At 41.7% G+C, this 20,620-nt stretch overlaps 1 protein-coding gene across 5 annotated transcripts in view; it reads right to left on the reverse strand.

The window, feature by feature from the left end:
- Positions 1-2,176: 2,176 nt before the first annotated feature.
- The window catches only part of FAF2 (Fas associated factor family member 2), a 61,634-nt gene continuing 43,190 nt past the window's right edge, over positions 2,177-20,620 (reverse strand). For 4 of the 5 annotated variants that reach the window (XM_035290671.3, XM_035290668.2, XM_054251913.2 and 1 more), the window contains 7 exons: positions 19,731-19,869; positions 18,001-18,086; positions 17,810-17,901; positions 15,422-15,599; positions 13,123-13,294; positions 11,726-11,869; positions 2,177-5,406 (listed from right to left, as the gene is read on the reverse strand). In XM_035290671.3, the coding sequence (XP_035146562.1) occupies positions 5,224-5,406; positions 11,726-11,869; positions 13,123-13,294; positions 15,422-15,599; positions 17,810-17,901; positions 18,001-18,086; positions 19,731-19,869 (994 nt within the window). In that variant the 3' untranslated portion in view covers positions 2,177-5,223. Of the gene's footprint in view, positions 5,407-6,564; positions 6,599-11,725; positions 11,870-13,122; positions 13,295-15,421; positions 15,600-17,809; positions 17,902-18,000; positions 18,087-19,730; positions 19,870-20,620 lie in introns of all 5 variants that reach the window. The other variant, XM_035290672.3, reaches the window with a different exon arrangement.

The following is a 20,620-nucleotide window of genomic DNA, read 5'->3' on the forward strand; positions in this document are numbered from 1 at the left end:
AATCAGAAACAGTAAAACCAGAATTTCAGGGAATCCACGTATGTAGATGTGAGAGTCATCTAGGTTGCCAGGGGCGGTCAAAATGCCTATTGTTTTGAGTAAGACTTTTAATAAGTATAAAAAATTTATATATCAGTTGCTAACTTCTGGAGAATAGATAGTAAGCAGAACAGGACAAAGTAGTACAAGCATATGGCATGCTCTTCAGCACTGTCCTTCAGGACCACACACCAAAGTGGCAGGAAAGAAATACAGATCCTAACCGGTCGCAGCAGCTCACGCCTGTAATCCTAGCACTTTGGGAGGCTGAGATGGGGAGAACGTGAGGTCAGGAGTTCAAGACCAGCCTGACCAATATGGTGAAACCCCATCTCTACTACAAATACAAAAATTAGTTGGGCATGGTGGCTCCTGCCTGTAATCCCAGCTACTCAGGAGACTGAGGCAGGAGAATCACTTGAACCTGGGAGGTGGAGGTTGCAGTGAGCTGAGATCACGCCACTGCACTCCAGCTTGGGCGACAGAGACTCTATCTCAAAAAAACAAACAAACAAAAACAGATTCTGCCTCCTGGTGTCAAGATTCATGGAAAATGAGTGGTCTTTGCTGAAGGAGTTTTTTTTTTTTCTCTTTTCTTGTTTTTGCTGAAGGGTTTTTTGAAGTGGCATCTTCAAGGGAAAACCAGGTTTCAGTTAAAGGGGAAGAAACCTGGGAGTTTTAGGGCATCATTTTCTTAGCGAGGACGGACAGACAGGAAAGGGCAGAAGACGAGGAGGGGCTCAGCAGAGCAGTGGCCAAGCTGAGGGACCCTGGGGGCCCGAGGCTACATCAGGGTAAAAGTACACATGGAGCTCTGCCTGCCATACCAGAGAGAGGTACAAAGGAAAAAATGCCAGGCATTTAGCCACATCTAGAGTAATTATTCAGTAGTAAGCTACCACTGTTTTGAAAACAGCAACAGGAAGTATTCCAAACACCTACTATGTGCCAGGCATTGTGCAACAGCAATTCATCTTCACAGCAATGCCACAGTCAACTCTATTTTACAGATGAAATGTAGGTCTATGGAGTTAAAGCCAGAGCCAGACTCTAAAACCAAGTGTTGGCGGAGTGCAGTGGCTCACGCCTATAATCTCAACACTTTGGGAGGCCAAGGCGGGCAGATCACGAGGTCACAAGATCAAGACCATCCTGGCCAACATGATGAAATCCCATCTCTACTAAAATACAAACATTAGCTGGGTGTGGTGGCTTGCACCCGTAGTCGCAGCTACTTGGGAGGCTGAGGCAGGAGAATTGCTTGAACCTGGGAGGCAGAAGTTGCAGTGAGCTGAGATCGCACCACCGCACTCCAGCCTGGTGCCTGAGCAAGACTCTCTCCAAAAAAAAAACAACAAAAAACAAACAACAAAAACAAAAAAGAAAATAAAAGTTATTGGGCAGGCACAGTGGCCAATGCCTGTAATCGCAGCACTTTGGAAGACCGAGGTGGGTGGATCACCTAAGGTCAGGATTTCGAGATCCTCCTGGCCAACATGGTGAAACCCTGCCTCTACTAAAAATACAAAATTTAGCCAGGCATGGTGGCACACACCTGTAGTCCCAGCTACTTAGGAGGCTGAGGGCAAGAGAATCACTTGAACCTGGGAGGTGGAGGTTGCAGTGAGCTGAGATCATGCCACTGCACTCTAGCCTGGGCGACAGAGCAAGACTTTGTCTCAAAAAAAAAAAAGTTATTCTTGCAAGAAAATATTCTTATAAGACACACTCCCATAGAAAGGGAACAAACAATGACATCTATATATCGGGAGTTTCATACACATTTGATTTAATCTATAAACCTCAGGTGGATGGCATTATCTTCATTTATAGTTGGGGAAACTCAAGTTCAGGGAAGCTACAGAATTTGCCTGAGGTTGCAAAGCTGACAAACCAGAGAGCCCAAATTTGAACCCAGGCCTGTCTGCTTTCTCCTTCCATCATACTAAGTTGCTATTTTTCCACAGGGATACAACAGAGAAGACCTAACTCCATCCTTCTCTTTGATTCTCCCTTCCTTCTTGGCAACGCCACGCCATGCTCCTCCCTTCTGGTGGTTTTCAACCTCTCCTTCACACACAGAAAATTATCTACTACATCTGTCCTACAGAGAGAAGACCCACAGCCTGTTACAAAATTTTTGTTATAAAACATTTAATGTTAACCTACAATACAATGTAAACTTTTATGAAAAAAATTTGAAGTACACTAGATTTCTTCAGTAAATTATCACGTAACTATTCAGGTGTAGTACAAGTTGGGGCACTGCATCCTTTGTGGATGGATTTCCGTTGCTGCGTTCCTCACAAGTCATAAAAAACCAGTTGTAGAGTGGAGCACCAGATGATGATGCCCCTGATTTTGCATTCTGGGGGTTATCACTCCTTCTCATTTTCTGAAACTCTTTGCTTGGCCTTGGCACCATTAGCAATTTTCACAAATACTCAGTTGAAGGTTCTAGGTTCTTTTTAGCTTAGTTTTTCAAAGAGATAAGTATTACCCTCTGGCCATCTCTTACTCAAATATAATGGTGGAGACAAGCAAGGAGAAATTACTATTTGCTGCAGGAAATTCTGCAGAAGTGGAAGAAAAGACCAGAAGGGGCCCACTGAGGGTACAAATATTCAACTGACTCCAATTAGGTGTCTTTGCTTGGTCACTTCCCATGGTTATTCAGCTGCATCTTGGGAGCGCAGAACAAAACTTGAAACAAGTGTTTTTAGTTGACTTGCCATTTGGAAACAACAGCTGAAATATCCCAGAAGTGATGTGGAAACAAGAGCAAATGCGTGCAGATCGCCGGCTTCTCAGTGTTTTCCCCTTTGCAGGTCCCGTCAAACTTCCAAAAGTCCTTGGGAGTAACACAGATTGTACTGGCATTGACAGAATGTGCAGCCCATATCTGACTTAGGAGGAAAGAAAATGGCACCTAGGCAGGAGCACTAGGGTCACCAAGGAGACAGGTCTAGGGTCTCAGTAAAGCAGAACTGTTTCAAATGGGACCGGAAAGGGGCATGTACGTCCAGTGAAGCCTCTTGAAACCGAAAGTAAACGGGTAGGCCATGCCAACAGTTGTACTCACATAAAGGGAGACCCTTCTTAATATCAGGTCAGCTGACTTCCTTCACTGAACAACTTATCAAAAGGCAAGAGGCATAAAGTGCACATTGTGGAATGAGACTGAATTATCATGGAAAAATAATCCTAACTCCCCCAAAGAGGTGTGGACGAGATACCTATAGAGTGTACTAGCCTCACAAATGTCCTTAATACTCTCCTATATGCTGCCAGGGAACATATGTGAATTCCAGACAGGGAGGGAGGCAGACACTGAGTTAAATGGAAAAATTCCTCTGCACGGTTGTCAGCAGGAAGCAGATTTCACATAAAGTCAGCCTTAGATGGAGAACATGGGTTATCCTGCTGTTCACTCCAGATACGTTTTATTGACAATAGTCAGATGGTAATTCCCGCTTATGTAGCCTTGGGACAGCAGAAAAGAAAGAACAGAGAGCCAGGGACAGAACTCTATTTTCCTAGAGATGGTGTTCTAGACAGCTGTGTCAAGGCCACTGAAAATTTCTCAGGCTCTCCAGGTTAATTTCTGTGGGGTCCCTTACTCTACCATATGGGCTTTACCCCAACAACTAAGGACTGCAGAGGATAGTAACCATAGAATTGCTACCAAAAACAGTGGTCCTTAGGTTTTAGTTAAGCAAGAAAGCCTTTGGAGACTACAACTCTAACAAGTTATACTTTATGTTGATCTGAACCCCCCTCCTCACAGCATGGAAGAACTACAGTAACGTCAGTCAGTTGCAGTGGTACAACGAGCCTGCACCAGTCTAGCTACAGAACACTTTGGAATACTTGTCAGAGCACAATGGCATCTGTTAATACATGGCTTGACCCATGTACCCATTACCATAAACTCAACCACAGACGAGACATCCAGAGGTTAAAAAAACCTTATTACTTCAACACAGCAATAGAAAGGATAAAAGCTGCCTCCAGAAGGTGGCTGCATCAGAAACGAAAATGTGCCTTCTAATAGTTTACACAGGCTGGGAGTTCTCTCTTGGCTCCCTTCAAGGCCTCTGGTTCCTTCTATCCTTAAAACAGTAATATACTTCCACTGAGACAGACAGGGCACTCTCCTGTGGTTCTGCTGGCTCCACCACAGGCCCTGCTAGTCCTTTGGAAAGGCACCAGGCTTGGCAATTCAGGAAAGCCCAGGGCTGGGAGGAGCAGCATGCACATGTCTGAAGAGGAATGAAGAGCTGCTATCCTTTGGTTTAGACCCCATAACCACCACCTGGTACAGACTCCAAGGAAAAGCTGCAGTTGTGTGTATCTTTACATACACAGCCACTATGGGGGCACAAACCCAGATTTCCTCCCACTGCTCCAAGTGGGGTGCACAGGTGATAAGAAAGGACAGCAAGAGTTGGACCAAAAAGAATTACCTCTCTGGGAATGTGAGAGGGACAATGTCAGAAATAAGCACAAACCAGCCCGGGGCACTTTTATTACACCATTGTGGGCTAAAGGAGCCCAGAGCATAAACTCATGGGTTTAAAGAATTGGCTCTTTATCAAATAAACAAAAAAAAAATACACTACGTCAGCCTCATTCCTTTGGTCATTACAAAACAGAAACAAAGTTATTGAAAAATTATGGGCAGTTCAAGGAACATCTCTGCTTCTCTGCTCTGTGCTTTCTCTTCCCTCTCTTCCCCAGAGGTAGGAGAAGCAAGTCCTCAGGAGATGCTGCAAGTAGCTGGTTGATGGAGGTTTTTCACTTTTGTTTTCCATAAAAGCAAGAATGAATGAGAACTAGTGGGAATGTCCCCTTCCCAGATGGGACAATGGATGTGTTGAAGGTGAAGAGAGTCTGTTTGCTTGAAGATGCATGTGCAGAGGCCATAGGAAGGGTGGGCTTGCTGAGTGGGCACGTTCGTTGCTAACCTTGCGCGCGCGCACACACAGGTTGTAACTCTTCTGGGCAGCATGGTTTCTGATCCTTCCTAAGGATACAGCAGTCTTTTAAAAAAAATATTGTATTATAATAATAATAGGAATTTCTCTCTCGTTTGTTTTTTTTTTCCCCCTGTTGTTGCTGTTTTTTAATTTTTTCCCCATTTCTTTTAGGGACTGGGGTAGGAGGGGAGAAGAAGAAAAAATGTCATTCGTCAGTTAGGTCCTGAACAAAAAGAACTTCTGTGTGGCTGAGTCCGGCCTCCTGTAGCGTAGGGGGATTGGGCCACTCCTCTGAAGGGATGCAGGGCAGCACTCGCCTGGGAAAATTGGCTTCAATCTGAAACTTTTCAGGGCTTTCCTTCAAGGAAAATAAGAAGTCATGGATTACCTGTAGAAAAGTCATATAGAAAAAGAATGGTGGTGAGAAAAAGAGAAACACACCCACCCACACACCCCTATGAAGTCAAATATCCCCCAACTCTACCTAGGATGATTCTATATGAAGAAACACACACACACACACACACACACACACACACGAAGTCAAATATCCCCCAATTCTCCCCAGGATGACTCCATATGAAAGCGCACACACACACACACACACACACACACACACACACAACTATGAAGTCAAATATTCCCCAATTCTCCTTAGGATGACTCTGTATGAAAGACACACACACACACACACACACACACACACACACACACTATGAAGTCAAATATCCCCCAATTCTCCCCAGGATGACTCTATATGAAAGAATCACATTACATTGTAATTCTAGATCTTTTCATTTCCCATGGCATATACACGGGCCAGCCCTTTTAAAAGAAATTACACAAGCCCAACGCTAGTCCTACTCTGAATTAATCTGTTTCTTCTTTGACATGTCTAATAAAATGCTAAAAAACTTAGAAATAATCACAAAGTTATAGAAAAATTTTTCTTTAAATCAGTTGAGAGTGAAGTGCCAACTGTAAGACACATGCCCTCAAGTATTCTGAGGTGATCACAGAATCACAGGACAATCTTCTGTATAAGCACAACTTTACCCTCAAAGTCAGGAAATGTAACTGACACGTTATTTCTGTAATACATTATCTTACTACTTAGGCCCCAAAGTTTTGCCAATTATCTTTTATAAAATAGCAAAAGGATCCAGTTTTAAGCCCATCAATCAATGTGTGGATAAAGAAACTGTAGGGTGTGTGTGTGTGTATGTGTGTGGGTATGTATGTATGTATATGATGGAATACTTCTTAGCCATAAAAAGGAATGAATTAACGGCATTTGCAGTGACCTGGATGAGACTGGAGACTATTATTCTCAGTGAAGTAACTAGAAATGGAAAATCAACCATCGTATGTTCTCACTGATATGTGGGAGCTAAGCTATGAGAACGCAAAGGCCTAAGAATGATACAATGGACTTTGAGGGGAAGAGTGGGAGGGGTGAAGGATAAAAGACTATAAATAGGGTGCAATGCATACGACCTGAGTGATGGGTGCACCAAAATCTCATAAATCACCACGAAGAACTTACTCATGTAATCAAATACCACCTGTACCCCAATAACCTATGGACAAAAAAATACAATCAGTCAATAAATGTGTTGTACTGATCTGTCAAATCTCTTAAGTGTGGAACAAATCCTCAGTCTTTCCTTGATTTTCATGACCTTGAAATGTTAAAAAATTGCCAGCTGGTTATTCTGCAAATGTCTTTCCATGTATTTCTCTGGTGTTTACTCACAATTAGACTCTGATTGTGTGTCTTTGGCAGGAATATTAGAGAAATGCTGCTGCATTCTACTCAATACATCCTATTCAGGAGCGCAGTTTCAATTTGTTCCATTACCTATGACGTTCACTTTGGTCACTTGTCTATGGTGGTATCTGCCAGGTCTTTTCACTGTAAGTCAGTTTCCTCTTTGTAATTGGTATTTTGTGGGGAGGTACTTCGAAACTATGAAGCTGGTCTGTTCCTCAAACTTTCAAATCTATTTATTTAAATCAACATAGATTCATGATTTCCTATTTATTCAACAGGTTACAATGTTACTATCATTATTTAATGTTCAAACTGTGCCAGACAGAGTCAGCCTGAATGTGCCTTTCTGACATGTCCCATCATTCTCTGAACAATTTCTTGCTTTCTGGCACCAAGTGCTCCAGGTTCCTTTTGTGTATTTTGTAGAGACGAGGTGGGGTTGGGGGTGGGTGGGTGCAGTATCTCCCTATGCTGCCCACACTGGTCTCTAACTACTGGCTCACAGGATATTCCTGCCTTGGCTACCCAAAGTGAAGGGATTACAGGTGCAAGCCATTGTGCCTGGTCTGACCTTTTATTTTCCCTCCCTCAGCCCGAGAATCAGCCATTTCTCCAAGGAGTCCTTGGTTCTTCTGCTATTGAGGAGTTGCTGCTCCTAGGCATTCTCTATGGACAGAGCAAGAGAGCATGTGTACATGTATTTGTGTGTCCCGGAATTCTGCATCTGCATCTACAAAAAATATATACATATAAAAATAATTCCCCTCCCCACGTAAACACCTATCTTCTTATACACAGACTCCTTACCCCATTCTGGCTTTGACATCCCACCTTGGGCCAGTTGGGTTCTGGCTTTCCTGCACATGCCTCCACGTGTGGACACTTTCACATTATCAAGATCTGACAACTGATATGAATCTCATCTCTGTGGGAATGCCCTCCTCGCCCTGCTCTGACTCTGAAAGGCACAGGTAAAATCCTTACTGAGAAGGAGGCAGTATCAGGAGAGTCCGTGATGCTAAGTGTGTGAGATGCCTGTGGAACAGGCCACTGTTGTTTCTCCCCATCTCTGCTCTGTGAGCCTCTCCATCTAGCATTCTACTTCTAACAACAATTCTACCAACCCTTTTCAGATCAACCCCAAAGATGAGAAACATGCCATTCAAGTTATTTTTCATTTTGGGGAGGAATCTATTCCTATTTTCTTTTTGTTACACCTCTCAGAATTATGAATTCTCTGGGTTTTATCCCCCTCTGTGTGAAGCAATCCTTCCTTTATTTTTTAAACTTACCTTGTTAGGGAATTTTTTTTTGAGGCAGGTCTCACTATGTCGCCCAGGCTGGAATGCAGTGGTGCAAACACACGACTCACTGCAGCCCCTCAACCTCCCAGGTTCAAGCAATCCTCTTGCCTCAGCTTCCCAAGAAAGTGGGATCACATGTGTATAACATCATACCTGGTTAATTTTTTAAATTTTTGTAGAGGCATAGTCTTGCCATGTTGCCCTCTTTAGAGATTTTTAATGGGCTATAAGTCCAGAGTTTAAATAATAAATCCATGTTCCTCTCATCTAATCCATTCATGATTTTATAAACTTCTCATATTTTAGTCTATCAACCTCACTCATTTTCAGTTTCCTTCTCTTTTTGCAATTCCCATTAATGTTCACTCTTTCTTTTCTCAAGATGCATCAATTAGACTAACACCAACTATTCTTGGTATGAAACCTATATGGGTTTTATTTAAGAGAGAAAAAAATACTTTTTTTTAAAAGACAGAGTCTTGCTCTGCTGCCCAGGCTGGAGTGCAGTGGCATGATCTCAGCTCGTTGCAACCTCTGCCTCCCAGGTTCAACCAATTCTCCTACCTCAGCCTCCCTAGTAGCTGGGATTACAGGTGCACACCACCATGCCCAGCTAATTTTTGTATAATACACAGTTTCATCAGGCTGGTCTCAAACTCCTGACCTCAGATGATTCACCTACCTTGGCCTTCCAAAGTGCTGGGATTACAGATGTGAGCCACTGCACCTGGCCAAAAAATTACTTTCTGATTCCTTTTTAATCACTTCTTGAGAATACCTAACACTGGTACAAACTTGGCTTTTTTTTTTTATTTTTTCGAGATGGAGTCTCACTCTGTCGACCAGGCTGGAATGCAGTAGCAAAATCTGCACTGCAACCTCTGCCTCACAGGGTCAAGCCATTCTCATGTCTCAGACTCCTGGAGTAGCTGCACCACAGGTGCACGTCACCACGCCCAGCTAATTTTTGTTAGTAGAGATGTGGTTTCACAATGTTGGCCAGGTTGGTTTCGAACTCCTGGCCTTAAGTGATTTGCCTGTCTTGGCATTCCAAAGTGCTGGTATTACAGGCATGAGCCACTGCATCCAGCCGGCATTTTTTATTTACCAATGACAAAGGGTTGATAACCATCAGGAAACAGATTATATTACTACCAGAGGTCCCTTTTGGTTTGCAATGGACAGAAAAATTAGTTCTGGGCTTTGGATCTCTTATACATTTATTTAAAACAAAGTCAGCTGCCTCTTTTCTAACCACTCATGGGACCTGGAGATTTTTCTGTAGTGTATGCCTTTTATCTTAACATTTCATTACTCTCCAGAGCCAAGCATTACCCAAATATCTGTCACTCCTCAAGATTATTTACGAAGGACCAAGTTCACAGAAAGGTGACACAAGGTCTTTTTTTTGAGATGGAATTTCGCTCTTGTCACCCAGGCTGGAGTGAAATGGCACGATCTCTGTTCATTGAAACCTCCTCTGTCTCCTGGGTTCAAGCGATTCTCCTGCCTCAGTCTCCCGAGTAGCTGGGATTTCACCATGTTGGCCAGGCTGCTCTTGAACTTCCAACCTCACGTGATCCGCCCACCTCAGCCTCCCAAAGTGATGGGATTATAGGTGTGAGCTACTGTGCCAGGCCATCTGTGAATGTTAAATTACAGGCCAGCACTACCAGGGTACTGTTTCTTTACATTTCTTTCCATCTCTAAGCCCCATTTATGACAAAGCCTTTCTCTCAGACTAATCTCAGGTGGTCATGATGTTCTTTTTTTAATAGGAACCCATCTAAAAAATCTTTAAGGATCAAATAGTTAATGAATGGTTGGCTCCCTTTTGGCCACAAGCCTATTCTGTTCCAGAATTCTAACAGATTTTCCTCTAAAACTCTGAGGAGAATAAATTTTGGTTAGGTTTCTCAAATATAGTTTTATCTATCAGAATTTTTGGGGTAGAAACTCCACATAGCTTGTGTGTACAATAGCAAAATTACTAGAGAACATGAAAGCTAAAATATATATACAAACCCATAGTTAGGAAACAGAGAAAACCAGGGGAAGGAAATTAACACTAACCACCAACTACGTGGTGGGTACTCTGTGAGACACATCCATGTTATCTCAATTTAAAAATCCAAAGTTAGAGACATGGGGCTGCAGTGGCTCACGCCTATAATCCCAGCACTTTGGGAGGCCGAGGCAGGAAAATCACCTGAGGTCATGAGTTCTAGACCAGCCTGACCAACATGGTAAAACCTCATCTCTATTAAAAAATTACAAAAATTAGCCAGGCATGGTGGTGGGCACCTGTAATTTACACCCAGCTACTTGGGAGGCTGAGGCAGGAGAATTGCTTGAACCGAGGAGGCAGAGGTTGCAGTGAGCCCAGATAGTGCCACTGCACTCCAGACAGGGTGACAAGGCAAAACAAAGTTAAGAAGTATGAGCACTTTCCCCAATATAAATAAATGAATAAGCGAGAGAGAAATAAAACAAGGAAGCTAGTTGCTTCTCTCTCACCAGAATGCCTTATAACTTTAATTCTGTAATAGTTCTCTGAGTCTTACATTCTATACTGGCCAATAAACTCCATGAATTCCAAAACTATGTCTCACTCATCTAAATGAACCCTAGAGTATCTAGCTCAGTGTACGACATACCTATCTTCAGTTTAAACTTATTAGAGGACAGATTATACTTCCAGTTCACTAATGGGAAATCTGAGCCCTGTGAAAGTTTTGTATCTTGCTCAGTGTTCACCAAACAAGCAGAAGCAATGAATGTACTATCCAGCCTCACCTGACTATAATGCATCCTCTTTTAATCATGAGGTTTACCTTTGATTATTCTGAGTGATAAGGGAAACCGCAGAATCCTAGGAGCTAGGCACAATGTGGATAACTTAATTTTAACAACAATCCTACTAGGGAGTGCCTATTATTAAACCCATTGTACAGATGAAGAAATTGAGGCTTAGAAATTAAGTAAATTAACCAAGGAAACATCTAGTAATGCTGGAAGAATGAAAATTTGATCCTCATGCTGTGAGACTCTGAGTTTCTGCTTTTAATGACTTCCATGTGGAAATGACAAACACTATTACATGACTATCATATATACAAAGTGGCCTCAGAAAATGGGGCTTCTTTTGGGCTTAGTAGAAAGGGAGAGACACTGCATCCAAACTGCAAATGCACTTATATTCTGATATGTCATCCCAGTGCTTTGAGGTCACTGGAGACAGAGCTTTTTCTACAGAGCAGGGGTTCTGGTGGGATTCTGAAGCCAATGCAAGAGGAGAGATGGAAGAGCCTCCCATCTTCCAACAAGTAAGTCTTTTGTGGGACTTTTATGTAAGGTACCTTTTTTTCTTAGCAGAGCCCAAACATGATTAAACAAAAACTTAAAAAGTGCTTTGAGATGGAAGCTAGAACTGAAGCGGCCTACAGTAGTCTATTGTACTCTTCCTGGTATCCACTGATGGCATACCTATCTCTCTCTCACTCTCTCTTTCTCTGTTCCCTGTTCATCAGAGTAGCAGATACTCCAACACCACTCTCCAGAGTCAGTAAAAGCTCCAAATCTATAGTCCAGATGCTACATACACTTCACAGAACTTAGGTGGTCCTTACTGTTAGAGACTGTGAAAAGTGGAATCGTCTCTCTACTCGAGAATCATTGGGTAATTTGAAGATGATCTTGACACTTTCAGGGTCATCAGGGGAAGGTTCAGGGGGTAGGCATTCCAACTTCCTTTCCTTTTCCTCTTGTAAATTCTGCACAGATACAAAGCAAAGGTTAGGGTATGGCTCAAGAAATAAATACAATGACCATGTAGCTTTCTTATGCAGTCAGAAGAAAAATTAGTGACTAAGTATTCTAAGAAAACCCTCTTGGGAACAGTCAAAAACAACATAAATTCAAAGTATTATTGCATCTCATGTATTATTTATTGACTATGTCTAGGTATTTAACCATTTGAGAAAAAAGGGAAAGGGAGCAGGGTGCCGTGGTGTGCGCCTATAGTTCCAGCTACTTGAGAGGCCACAGCAGAACTGCTTGAGCCCAGGAGTTTGAGGGTGTAGTGTGCTATAATTGCATTAGTGAATAGGCACTGCACTCCAGCCTGGACAACACGTAAGACCCATCTCTTAAAAGAAACAAAAAAACATAGTATCACATAATATCCTGAGCCAAATAAAAAAATAAAATAAAGAAGGACAAAAAAAAAAAAAACAAAAACAAATAGGCCTGGCCTTGTGGCTCATGTCTGTAATCACAGCACTTTGGGAGGTCAAGGCAGGTGAATCACCTGAGGTCAGGAGTTCGAGACCAGTCTGACTAACATGAAGAAACCCCATCTCTACTAAAAAATACAAAATTAGCTGAATGTGGTGGCGTATGCACAGCTACTTGGGAGGCTGAGACAGGAGAATCACCTGAACCTTGGAGGCAGAGGTTGCGGTGAGTCGAGACCATGCCATTGCACTCCAGCATGGGCAACAAGAGCAAAACTCTGTCTCAAAAAAAAAGAAAGAAAACGGAAATGGTTAAAAGACACTGGTTATAGGTAAGTGGTAATACATAATCAAACAAGATAATGTATGTCTCAGTCTGATTGCTAGGGAACAAAAACAACAAAACAAAAATAAAAAGACAATGAGTAAAACGCCAAATTAGCTAGTACTAGTATTAAGAATTATTTAGGGCCAGGCATGGTGGCTCACACCTGTAGTCCTAGCACTCTGGGAGGCTAAGACAGGCATATCATGTGAGGTCAGGAGTTCGAGAGCAGCCTGGCCAATATGGCAAAGCCTGTGTCTTTTTTTAAATTTTTATTAAAAAAAAGAATAAATATTAAATTGTAGGAAAAATTTAACCCATAATCCCAACATGTTCTAGTTTTTTCTTTTTTTTTTTCTCTTAGTCTGTTTAAGGTGGCTATAATGCTTTCCTTTCACATTTAAGACCAAGATGGCATAGTCTTGGCAGTTTGGAACCATAGGGAACAAAGCCACAGGTCCATTACCCGCCGCCGTCTCTCCTCTGCCAGCTTTTGCTGTTGCACCTCTTCCTCCTTCCGCCGCTTACGCTCCCGCTCCTCCCGTTTCTTTCTTTCTTTCTCCTGGTCGGCCCTGAGAGAGGCCAGGTAGGCCTCATCTTGCTGTTGTCTCAGCACCTGGGTCTGGTTTCTTTCTTCCCTGTGAACAGATTGAAAGCAAGAGAAGAAAAACAGCACTCTCACAAAGTTCTGTTTTCTTATATTGAAATTCTGTGTGTGTGTGTGTGTGTGTGTGTGTGTGTGTGTAAAAATGTTGATATTCTTAGCAGATGACTATTTCACACTGCCATAAGGGATTCAAAAAGCAGAGCATGGCAGAATCTGAATAAGCTACCTTTTTTCTCAGTTTAATTTGACAGAAAAGTAGACAGCAAGCTTTCCTCTCTGTTTTTAAAATAAAACTTTCCCCCTAATTCTAACAAACGTAACACAGTACTGTTATTATAAAGGGATCATCAGTATCATATTTTACATCAACCCCATTTTGGGTTACTGCATTTTTGTACTGCTCTCATAAAACCAAAACACACATATATATATCCATACAGATTGTAGCAGATCTGAAATATGTAGTTTTCAGAGTTATTCAGAGACTCAATAATCAAAGATGAAACACTAACATTTGGCATATCTATCTTCTCCCCAACAAATTTTTGTTTTCTCTTAGCCAAAATATTTAGCCAATCAAAATAGTTGAACAGATGAAACATTCTTGCTTTATACTTTCTTTAAAAATTAAGATAAAATTTACATGCAGTGAAATGCACAGATCTTAAATGTACAATTCAATGAATTTTGATAAATGTAACCACATAACCACCACTTCAAGACTAAACATTTCAGTTACCTCAGAAAGTTTCCTCTTTTACACATTTTTTTATTCAGTTAAAACAGCACTTTATTTATAGGGTTTTGATCTTGCATTTTTCCTTTTTTTTGGGGACAGGGTGTTGCTGTTGCCCAGGCTAGAGCGCAGTGATGCAATCATGACTCACTGCAGCCTCAACCTCCTAGGCTAAAGTAATCCTCCCACCTTAGCTTACAGGTGTGTGCCACCATACCTAGCTAATTTTTATATTTTTTGTAGAGATGGGGTTTCACCATGTTGCCCAAGATGACCTCAAACTCCTGAGTTCAAGCAGTCTTCCTACCTCAGCCTCCTGAAGTGCTGGGATTACAGGCTTGAGCCACCGCGCCCGGCCCCGAACCTTAATTTTAATTTAAGGAAACCATCACAAATTGCAAACAAATTATCTCCATGTATGCTATTTATAATAGCAACAAACTGAAAATAATCTAAAAATCCTGCAAGAGTGGCCTGGTTAAATTATGATGCATTTAGACAATAGAATGTTATACAGTAATTAAAAAAAAATATGGCAGAATAATATTTAATGATGAGGGAAAAGGCTGTGATATATTCTTATATGAAGGGTTGTAAAAAAGTGTTATCCCAATTTTACTAAAAAAAACCTGTATGTATATAGGGTGTGTGTTGTGTATAAAATTAAAAAGAAATATAACAATGTTAATGTGGTGGTAGGATTATCAGTGATTTTATATTTCTTCCTTGTGCTTTTTTGTGGTTTGAGGATTTCTTATGATTAATGTACATAAGTTATGTATTGGAGAGGAGTTATAATCATTCTACCTTTTTTTTTTTTTTTTTAACATTTAGGTGCTTTATATTATATTCAGCTATTCTAAATGCCATAATATACATTCTTGGGCATAGAGGCCTGTCTTTATTTTGTTTATTCATTCATTAATTATTATTTTTTAAAGACAGGAACCTTCACACCAGTCTGGAGTGAAGAGGCACAATCAGGGCTCATTGCTGCCTTGAACTCTTGGGCTCAAGCAATCCTCCTGCCTCAGGCTCCCAAGTAGCTGGGACTACAGGCATGTACCACCATGCCTGGCTAATTTATTTTTTGTAGAGATGGGGGTCTCACTTTGCTGCCCAGTATGGTCTTGAACTCCTGGGTTCACATAATCCTCCTGCCTCAGCCTCCTAACATGCTAGGATTTCAGGTGTTAGCCACTGTACCCAGCCCTTGTCTTTATTCTGAAAATCTCTAAGAACACATTTTCTGATATAGAGTAATTTAGGTCAAAGTATGTAAATATTTTGACAATAAATGGGCAAAGCTAAAAGCTAACAGTGGCCCAATGCAGAGAAGAAGCCAGGATCCGTAGAGTCCCAGGTCAGCCCTCCAAATTTACAACTGGTCTCTCTCTGTTCCAGATGGGAACTCCCTTGTACCTTTCTAGGCGTTCTGACACCAGGTAAGTCTGGTTAGCATCCATGATAAATGTCAGTTGGTTAATGAGGTCATCAGGTTGAATGAGGCCTTCTAGTCGTCCCACCACAGTCATCCTTCGGTCCTTCAGCATAATCATGGCCAGGAATGGATAGGTATTCTCTCGTAAAGCCTGTGAGACTGACAAAAAGACCCAAGAGATCAAGCGCAGGACTTGATGGTGAAAAAGATCAATTCTTAGACTTTCTACAATGAGTGAGAAAGAATGGTTTTAATCCTGGTTGGGCAAGACAGGAGGTATCATTTAGTCTCTCCCTTTTACCCCCCTCCTAGTTTCTTTCTTTCTTTTCTTTTTTGGAGCCAGGGTCTCACTATGTTGCTCAGGCTGGTCTCCAGTGACCCTCCCACCTCAGCCGCCTGACTAGCTGGATTACAGGAGTGTGCTGCCATGCCCAGTTTCTCCCAGTGATCCTCCCACCTCAGCCTCCTGAGTAGCTGGATTACAAGAGTGTGCCACCACGCCCAGTTCCTCCCAGTTTTGTAATCTTTTGTTTTTGTTATCCATCTGCATGCTTATCCCTAGGTCATTCACTAGAATAGGACAGATTTTCCTTGTGGTGGTGTGGTTGTTGTGATGATGCTAGGGAAGGGTGCAGAGTTCAAGGGTAATGTCTGCTTAATGGTAGGAAAAAGATCTATAAAGAATCTGGCACAGTTTTTCCCTGAGGGCTCAAGCCCTAAAAGGGCACAAGGCTTCAAGTCTCAGCTGGATGCTACTGAAGATAATCTCCACCATCATCTTTTTTTTCTCTTGCCTAATCCTTTCTTTACCCTTTCTCCCCATGTATCTTTTTTCTATCCTTAAAAAAGGTTAGTTTTTCAGTTTTAAAAGAGCTTATTAATAGAAAACTGAGGCTGGGCATGGTAGCTCACACCTTTAATCCCAGTATTTTGGGAACCCAAGAAAGATGGATCACTTGAGGTCAGGAGTTTGAGACCAGCCTGGCCAACATGGTGAAACCCTGTCTCTACTAAAAATAGAAAAATTAGCCGGGTGTGGTGGTGCATGCCTGTAATCCCATGCCACTGCACACCAGCCTGGGGAACAGAATGAGACTCAGTCTCAAAAAAAAAAAAAAATTGGTTTCTAAATGACCAAGATTTTACCATAACAGAGTTTTACCTATGTTTTTCTTTATGGTGTGAAAGAAGAGATTTTATAAACTTCTATTAAAAAAAAATCCTTACTTTCCTTCTATTCACAACCTCCCTTCCGTCCCCGCAAAGCCATATTAGAATGGCAAAATGCATGCAGGCATTTAGATGTTTAAAAACAATTAGGTGTAAGATTCAGATTCCAGGATGCAGGGATAACATCTGCCACATCTTTGGTTCTCAAGACATGGCACAGTATATGGCATGCTAATATATACTCAAAGGTTGCTGGATAGAAGTAGCCGCAAAAATGAATACATTTTTCTTCACTGGATGCCTTTTTATCTGTACTAACTGTCTAAAAATACTTATCTCCAAAGAAGAGTTACTGTCAGCAAAGATCTGAACTTTCCAAATCCATATCAGCACTCAGGTACTCAAACAATTGACTCACTGTGCAAGGACTCTGTTAAAATTGCTGATGAAGAGAATAATCTCTTCAGTAAAAAGCCCATTAAGATTAAAAGCAAGCTGCTAGCCAAGACTGGGTATTTCTCTGAATGTGACAGGCTTTGGCAATGCTGAATGTGAAGAATGAGCTTTAGAATCTGGCAGACCTGGTTGTACTCTAAAACTTGCTAATTATGGTGGGGTGGGACGTGGTGGCTCATACCTGTAGTCCCAGCATTTTGGGCGGCTGAAGTGGGCTGATCACTTGAGTTCAGGAGTTCAAGGCCAGCCTGACCACATGGTGAAACCCCATCTCTACTAAAAATACATAAAAATTAGCCAGGTGTGGTAGTGCACACCTGTAGTTCCAGCTACTCAGGAGGCTGAGGCAGGAGAATCGCTTAAATCTGGAAGGTGGAGGTTGCAGTGAGCTGAGATCATGCCACTGCACTCCAGCATGGGAGACAGAGCGAGACTCCATCTCAGAAAAAAAAATAACTTAGTTAAATAAAAAACAAAAAATTAAAACTTGCTGATCGTGTGATCTTCAGCCAGTGGCTTAAACTCTCTGAGCCCGTTTCCTAAATCATAAAGTGAAGGTAATATGACGCCCCACAATATTGCTCAGGACTGCTGAGAGGATTAAATGACACAATATAAAACAGCAACTAGCATTGTATCTACCACAGAAAGAACACCCTTGTAATAAATGGCACGGCATGTCTTTCCAGACTACTTCAAAGATACTCCAACAATCTCAATGAGGCAGAAGAAACGTAACTTACCCCTGTATCCCTCAGGTTTGTTTGTAGAGCATGCCCAGAAGAGCATCCTAGTGTTTATTAGTGAAATAACCTCGGGTGCACAGAGTGTGTTGCTGTGGAAAGGTATGAAAAGGACATGAGAACAACTCGCTGACTAAAAACTGTCAGCAGAAAGAGTCAGAAAAGAGAAGGAAAATGATCAATCCACTTACCGACAAAACTCATCAGAGTCCTGGTGATCATCTCCATGAAGATAAACCAAAAGAAAGCGAAGCTCCCGTTTGGCATCGTTAAGTGCCTGTGAGAAACAGAAGATCACTAATTATTATGAAGACTGTGCCTTGAGCTTATATTTAGGCTAAGGGTCCTAATGGATACAGCTATGTATTTAGGAACAAAAGGAAAAATAAGGAAGAAAGGTGAGCGAGAAATCAAAAAATACCTGAGCTCCTACCTTCACACCCCTGGCATTGTTCTCCCTATAGAAACTCCATGCTAACAAGCTTTAATGAAAAGGTTTTAGTGTTGTTAGGATTCAAACAGATACATGAGAGTAGACAGGCTTACAAATACAGGTTCCCAACAAATAACAGAAAAGTCAGCTGCACCCACAGTCTAAAGGAAGATAAAAACAGGAGAATCTAACCATATGAAAGGGAGGTGAGAATTTTTCACAGCTATAACATCTTTTAAGTAAGAAATAACTGGAAAGACAATCCTGATCCCAGGCCATATATCGAGTAGGAATGATGGACTATAGGACCCAAAGGCATTCTAAAGAGTATAGAGTGTAAAAGACCTTCAAAGACAAGGCTGGTGTCCAAGACTTCTGTGCATGCTTTTGCATGTGCATGCTCCTCAGCACATTACACTGTAAGACTGCTGACACAGCCAAGGATGGTATACCCTCAGGGTCATAGCAGAGAGGGTACATGGGAGGTGCTCATCTCATTCATCTCTGTATCTCTAGCACTGAGGACACTGCCTGGCATACAGTAGGTGCTCAGTGTTTGCTGAGTAGGGTGGAAACAGCCAGCTAGGAGACTATGATAAAAAACAGATGTGGGAAAATCAAAGCAGAAAGCAAGGGTGAGCATTTTTCTCTGTCTCCAGATAGATTCAGGAATCCTGGAGGCTGTATAATAGAACCCTCTTTTGCCTATTCCCAGAGCATTCCCATAGTTTTCCCTATTATTGTAGTGTTAATTCTATGTATTTCTCTGGCAAACTAGAGATATACCTAACACCCACAGAACTCTAATTTTTCCTCCCCTGAATACTGAGGTCTGAGTTAAAGGTCTATGTGGCTGAGGCTGAGGCTGATGCTACCCTGAGTCTATGGTCTATGTTCTTATTCAATTCTGTATGAGATCAAAGAAGATTTAGGCTTTGCCTCCAAGGGGCTTACAGTTTGGTAGCAGAGATTAGATAGGAACATAAACAACTATAATATAGGAAAGAATATGAAATTGCTATCAATTTTTAAAAGCTATGGTAGAACAAAAGGAAAGATTGATATTCTAGATTGTGAGATAAGGCAGGATAGGGTGCAACAATCACGGATAGTTAGGAGCAAATGAGCTAGTTTAAGGACTAGCAAGATTCCAATTAGCAAAAATGTGAGGAAGGCATTCTATGTAGAGGGACCAGCAAAAGCAAAGTCACAGAGGTAGGCAAGTATGAAATATGTTCAGGGAATGGATCAGCTGGAACTGAGGGTATGGTAAAATAAGTTGTGTAGAAAAGACCTCAAAAGAAGGATGCATCAGATCAAAGAGGGGCCAACTAAAAGGTTTGGTCTTTTTATATTACCCCGTGTGAGCCGTGAAGAGCTAATTAAGGTTTTTGAGTAAAAGAAGGACATGATCAGTGCTGGGCTATGCTTTCCTTTGAGGATAGAATCATTTCAGTAAGTTGACATCTATATGGATGTGGCACTGACCTGGCTGTACGTTCCCTGGTAGAAGACAGGGTGTGCCCTCCCATATTTCTCTTCAAAAGAGTGCATAAATGAAACAATGTCCCCAACAGGGTCAGTGACCCGGCTGCGAGGGTCAGGCCGTATAAAACGAAGAGCAAACCTGGGGAGGAAGGAATAAATATCACATGAATCCAGCTTACTATAGTGCATATGGAGCGGGCCAATTTGTACAGATTCCTGTAACAGAGCCAGAGGCATGCCAACAAAGGGAGGTGAATGATCTGTGAGTGGACCATCAAATCTCAAGAGTAGAGTCTGGTTCAAAAGCCATAAAGCACCAAGTGTTACACTATTGCCTGTTCAAAAAGAATGCAAACTACTGGGATTGTAAGTTCCAACACTGGTCTATATAATCCTGAGTATTTTTTGCAGAACGATTTAGGGCTAGAACGGTTTGGAAAGGAAGACACAGTATCCAAAAAGATCATGTGCCGGGCTATGCACCCAGATTCTCTAGAATGGTACCATCTAAACACTGCAGCCACTAGTCAAATGTGGCTCTTCTAAATTTAAATCTATTCCATACAGTTACAATTCAGTTCCTTAGTAATGCTAGCCACATTTCAAGTGCTCAATAGCCACATGTGTTTAACGGCTTTCATATTGAACAGTGGAGATACAGAACGTTTTTATCATCACAGAGAGTTCTACGTGATAGTGTTGCTCTAGAACAGAGGTCACTTTCTGGTTGTCCTACTTGTTTCTGTTTTCCTGGGATTCTGAATATTGAGTTCACAACCCCAAACTATTCAAATTATGGATAGGAACTTCAAATCTGAAGTTGCAGTCATTATTTACTTGCTCTTCAAAGGGGCAAGTAAATTTTGCTTGATGATTTATGGTAGATGGTA

Source organism: Callithrix jacchus, chromosome 2, assembly GCF_049354715.1.
Source record: "Callithrix jacchus isolate 240 chromosome 2, calJac240_pri, whole genome shotgun sequence".
Classification (NCBI taxonomy): Eukaryota; Metazoa; Chordata; class Mammalia; order Primates; family Cebidae; genus Callithrix; species Callithrix jacchus.